Here is a 6080-nt window from a genome sequence, read left to right on the forward strand (position 1 = left end):
ATATTTGATGTGTTATAACCTGTTTAATACATGGTAGTAACCTTTGGGTCTTAATTCAGAAACACAACCCTTCTTTAAACCTTGGAGAAAATCGCATGTTTTACGTACAGAGCTCTCGAAAAATGATCAATATCGTGCTTTAGCTCACAACATATTTCAGACATCAGGCTCAGTTCCTGATAGTGATAGGCTAGTATGATTGTCATCATTTCACAGTAATAAGGGTGTGATTGAGGCCATGCACCACTCCATTTTTGGAGTAGCCTACCATGCACAGGATGGATTTTTTAGTTTTTAATATTTGGATGTTATACAATAACAACAATTCTTCTGAAAGTCAGACTTGAAAGCTACTTTAAGGATCCTCAGAATGATACTAACGACTGAGCATGAATGCCTGCCCTGCCTGTGACAAAATCAATTAGATTGAACATATTTACTTTAACTGAAAAAACGTTTGACAAAAGTTTAATGAGGACAACCAAATTTAGGAAACTTTGGCTGTTCAGTCAGTACAGCCTTTCTTGGACAGTCTATGGAGTCTGTGGTATGCACTCCACCCTCTTCATTGACCAATGAGACGATTGACACTACAGCGCATGCGCTCTGCAGTGGAAGATTTCTTTAAAAAGATCCTCAGCCTAGCAACAGTGGTCCCTGCAAGTGTATTACAAAGACAAACGTTACAAGTGAAGTGAACACAGCCTTGACTGACTGGTTAGATCGGTTTCAAAAGGGAACTGCTTACCAACCAAATCTATTGAGATACCAAAATGACCTATGCAGTTTGTTTAATCTTTATATTTGTAAGTCACCTGAATGTTTAAAATTGTGCTTTTTTTAGCGGAACTCTAATTGGCCATGTTGTTGCAACACAAAGCTTAGTGAATGATAACCCTCTCCTAAACCAATTGGATTTCACCTAAGGCAGGTTTGTACTACTGCTGTAGTCATACATTTGCAAAAGAAAAGAAAATAAGGAAAACTAAATAAATGACATTTCAACTGATTTGGATAGTTAAGGTTTTTTCCCTGCTGTATTTGATACAATGTTATTTTAGGACTTTACTGTAGTCACTGTAAATTAAAGTAATCTGCAGGTTGGCATTTCATATTAGGCTAGTAGAGACTTAAGTTATTGGTCAGAAGGGAAAAGCTAATATATAGGCCCTTTATATTTACAATTGTATAATACCACTTACAATGACACATAGGCCCATTCTGACTCACACTAACCTGCAGCAAAGATCAACATTTAACATGAAACATGTCTTTGTCAGAATGGGAAGGTGGAAATGCAGCATTTTCTTGCAAATAATCTTGACATAAGTTGACATAAGAACAATAGGACATGTTCCTTTGTTTGCTTGTCAATTAGCAAGACAAATTATTCTGTATAGGTACTGGTGTGGTCATGTTTAACAAACAGCAGAGATTAATGGTAAATGGCGAGGGGGCTGAAGGGACAAGTGTAGTTTAGTAGCCTACAAAATTGAAAATCAATGTGACAAAAGTCCATAACTGTATTGTAGACTAAACTTATCTTTTTCAAGTATGTGCTTAATAGCAGCTAAAGTGAAGAATGAAGAAAGTAAACTGTGGTATAAGCCAATTAAAAAAAAAAATAAAAAGTAGTCTTACTTTGCCATACCCTCCTCTCAAACAATGTAACCTGATCACTCTGGTCACATCAGGGCTGCTTCTCTGTGCAAAGTTCAGGCCTTCCCAGAATGTGACAACCCCCTTAAGTTTAGGATTTGTAACTTTCCATGTGGGGAAAAGAATAATCTTCTCAATAAGTAGGCTAATACAACTCCTAGCAAAATCAAGATATAGCTCAGGCACAGGCACTTTATGGGTTTGTGTGCATGTTTGTGGAAAGGATTCCTCACTTCCTCTCCTGTTCCAGATCGGCCTACTCAAACCAGTCAGTGCTGAATATGACCGCGGTATTGAAGGAAAATGCATGCTGCCGTTGTTATTTTGTGCTGCCATCTGCTGGGCTTTGATCAAATAGCTCTCATATAGAAGTCGGTGGACAGAAAACGACAAGATGTCAAAACCAAAACAGTGTGTCCTAGTTTTCCGATAAATTAAATCCCCTACCCACAAGCCATCAGAGGGATTCTGTGTAGTAGTCCTAGTTAATTAAGTGTTGGTCTACCTTTTCAATAGGACTATGCAGATTGTAAACGCAATGTCTAGTTGAACAATTAATGGAGATGAAGCGTAATCGTGTCTTTGTTTGACTCAGTGACTGCTTATAGATTTGTTGAATGATTTTTACCGTGACTGATCCATTGACTGCTTATCACTTGTCTTGTCAAGATTTTCCCTGGAACCTGCGGTCGTCACCTGGGAGTCTGCTGCCTTTGGAAAATTGTTTGGCCCACGGTTGAACGGAGGAATGCTGCCTTCAGATGCTGTCGGAAATGTGTGACTTACTAGTCAGCCCCAAATATGCAGCGATGTGGTAAGAGATGACTGACCTGCGAGTGCCAAGTCTTTAGAATCGGATATTCCAAGGCTCATTGTGTATAAATAATAAGTAAAAGGATATGTATTTAGAAAATATGTAGAATGAAACACCTAATAATTTAAGGGATATAGCTACTCTGGGTGGTATTGCCCTGGCCTCCAGCACTACTTTCAGAAAACACCGTTATTTTTGCTCAGGATATATTCTTTAACGCCCATCTAAAACCAATCTCAAGAACAGCCTTTTTTCATCTTCATAACATTGCCAAAATTAGGAATATCCTGTCTCAAAATGATGCTGAAAAACTAGTCCATGCACTTGTTACTTCCAGGCTTGACTACTGGAATTCTTTATTATCAAGATGCTCAAATAAGTCCCTTAAGACTCTCCAGCTGATCCAGAATGCTCCAGCGCGTGTTCTGAAAAGAACTAAAAAAAGAGATCATATTTCTCCTGTATTAGCTTCTTTGCATTGGCTCATGTAAAATCCAGGATTGAATTCAAAATCCTGCTCCTGACCTACAAACTCTAAAACGTCAAGCACCATCTTATCTTGAAGAGCTCTTTGTGCCTTATTGTCCCACTAGAGCACTGCACTCCTAGAATTCAGAGTTACTTGTGGTTCCTAGAGTCTCTAAAAGTAGAATGGGAACCAGAGCCTTCAGCTATCAGGCTCCTCTCCTGTAAAACCAGCTTCCAGTCTGGGTTTGGGGGGCAGATACCCTCACCACATTTAAGAGTAAACTTAAAACTCTCCTCTTCGATAAAGCTCATAGTTAGGAAATGAGGAGTCGCAGCGTTTGCCTAGACCGGCGGGGGAGGGTGTATAGCCGCAGACATGGTACCCCTTCTCTTCTCTGCTTCTCTTCATAGTTATCAGATTAATTTACCATATAATCAATAATTTAATAAAACTAGAGGGAGGCAAGGCAGTACAGCCCGATCCGACACGGGAGAGTTCTAGCCCAACCAGGCTCCCCTCTTTAGCTTGTCTCTCCAAGTTATGCTGTAATAGTTGTAGACCGCCGGGGCACTTCCTTTGACACACTGAGCTCCTCTCTCCTTTATCTTTCCATTTGTGCGCATCCATGTCCCAGAAATCCCAGTTACTAACCTAGCTCTGGTAGCACTCTTCATTTCAACCCCAACCGGCCCGTCAGCCACTGCCTATAAGAGTCTGGGTCTCTCCGAGTTTTCTTCCTAAAAGGGTGTTTTTCCTCGCCACTGTGTCTTGCTCTAGATGGAGTCCTTTTAAATTGTGTGTGTGGTCTAGACCTAATCTGTAATGTGTCTCGAGATAACTCTTGTTATGAATTGACGCTATAAATAAAAATTTTATTGAAATTGAATTGAAAGGTCTATGCCATTTGCTGAATTAAGATTTTGGATGCAGTATGTTTACTTACTGTGGTACGCTATTGCTACTTTTAATTTAAGTAAAAGTACTTAGCCACTGTGTAGGTGTGGGCTACTAGGCCTACTTGATACCTAAATGTATTGGTAATATTATTAGTATTAATATAATTATTGTTATAATGCTATTTTATGATACTTTTCTTTAAAACAGTAATCAAACATAAGCCTTACTAAAAAAAAATTGTCGACTGAAGTTGCCAACATAGGTCTTGTTGTTGACAGCAGCTGTATGTATTTAAAAGTACGAAGCTGCCTTGAATGCAGCACAAGCCCACCTCTTCAGCACCGGGAACAGTAGGCCAGCCTGCGGGAGCTCTTCCGGAGGCGGATAATCCTCATCTCCATGCAATCTGCAATAAGGAATTGCTATTACCCACGTCACGGGGAAACACGTTTGGAGTCTAACAAGTTACCACCTAGAAGTCCACCATTTGGAAACGCTTGCACGAGGAGAAAGATGGATATTTGCGTTTCGTATTGTTTTGTAAATAACCAAAACTAACAGTGATAAGCCGATGCTATATAATGTGATAGCTGCTGTCGCATTTCATCTAGTTTCGAGAAGCTACTGAAAGAACATTCTGCTTGCATTTTCTTTAATTTTTATTTCGGCACCATGGTGACATACAATCTGGTTTTAACTTTTATTATCGCGGCTCTTTGGCTGGTCAGTGGTGAACTACAAACCCATTCTTCCCCCGCGACGCAGTTAAATTCAACATCATCATCAACCATCATCAGCCAAGATGAACTGACACATAATGTTACAGATGCCGCCGTGGGATCCCGGATTTCATCTATAATGACGTATCTTCCAACTCTGAAAAACATTGTTATTTTCATCTGCGTGTTAACAGCTGCTCTCATCACATGCTTAGTCATCAAAGTGGTCAGGTAAGCAGGTAATGCTTCTTGGACGGTTTTATAGCCTAGCTATAAGGCCAATAAGAAGCTTTACAGACACAGTCACAGGATATAACAGCACAAATGTCACGATATAGTGATTTTGGTACATTAATCGATTAGGAGCATGTTTTGTCAGCTCCTTTCAGGGCCTTTAGGCTTATGTTTCTACAGGGAATTCTAGTCTACTTGAAGTAACCTGATGGTATTTATATCTAGATGGTATTTGTATTTATATATATGTGTGTGTGTGTGTGTGTGTGTGTGTGTGTGTGTGTGTGTGTGTGTGTGTGTGTGTTATATAACCTGGGCTTTTTGTGTCCTTATGTGTCTGTGACCTGTGTGAAGTAGCCTATATCTTTTTTAAAGTTCTGATCTTTAAAATCATCTTTTCATTTATCACATGTACTGACTTTAGGCTATATTAGGTTTACTATAATCATATTTCATATTAGGACTGAAATAAATGTTTTTTATTACTGATTAATCTGTTTATTTTTTTTAGATTAATCAATGGATCTTTTAGTCTGTAAAATGCGAGAGAAAAACTTCAAAATGGCCATCACAAGTAACCAGAGCCTATAGTGTTGTCATCTAAATGCTTTGCAAAGATATAAAACTTAAAAACAAAAAATCGTCACATTTGCAAAGGTGTAACTATACAGAATATTTGGCATTTTGGTTGACAAATCAGTTATCACAGTTTAATTAATGCCGGTGGAATAATCATTTCATTCACTATTTATTCTGAGGAAAGCATTTCGCTTGGTCCTTAGAACTCAACATTTTAACACTTTAATTCTCACCATGTGGAAAAAACTAAAATAGGTTTACAGCTGATGTGGTTTAGTCAGTCAGCCTAAATGGTGAGATTTAATTTCTTGTGCTCGTCTCATGTTTGGCCACGTTTTGTCACAGATCTGGTAGACGAATCAGGAAAACCAGAAAATATGACATTATAACGACACCTGCGGAGCGTGTGGAGATGGCCCCTCTTAATGAAGAGAACGATGATGAGGATGACTCAACCCTCTTTGATGTCAAATACAGGTTTGTTTTTATCTTTTTCTCTTGGTGATACTGGCCAAATAAGAACCATTGCAGGCCTTATCCCATTGAGAATGTTCTACCCATTTGATGGAAATTGAATTCCCTCTATAGATGGGGATAGAAGGGGAGATATGCATTGTGAGAAGTTGGGTACATAAACAAGTCCATAATTCACACTCTGGCCTTTTAATTTTTACAGAAATGCATCATATGTCCTTGAAGAAATATATAT

At 38.8% G+C, this 6080-nt stretch overlaps 1 protein-coding gene across 1 annotated transcript in view; it reads left to right on the plus strand.

Moving 5' to 3' along the window:
• The first annotated feature begins 4152 nt into the window (after positions 1-4152).
• Positions 4153-6080, plus strand: part of fam174b (family with sequence similarity 174 member B) — a 4771-nt gene continuing 2843 nt past the window's right edge. Inside the window, exons 1-2 of the mRNA XM_034878273.1 lie at positions 4153-4789; positions 5717-5848. Of these exons, the coding sequence (XP_034734164.1) occupies positions 4512-4789; positions 5717-5848 (410 nt within the window). The 5' untranslated portion in view covers positions 4153-4511. The remainder of the gene's footprint in view (positions 4790-5716; positions 5849-6080) is intronic.

This window comes from Etheostoma cragini, chromosome 8 (assembly GCF_013103735.1).
Source record: "Etheostoma cragini isolate CJK2018 chromosome 8, CSU_Ecrag_1.0, whole genome shotgun sequence".
Classification (NCBI taxonomy): domain Eukaryota; kingdom Metazoa; phylum Chordata; class Actinopteri; order Perciformes; family Percidae; genus Etheostoma; species Etheostoma cragini.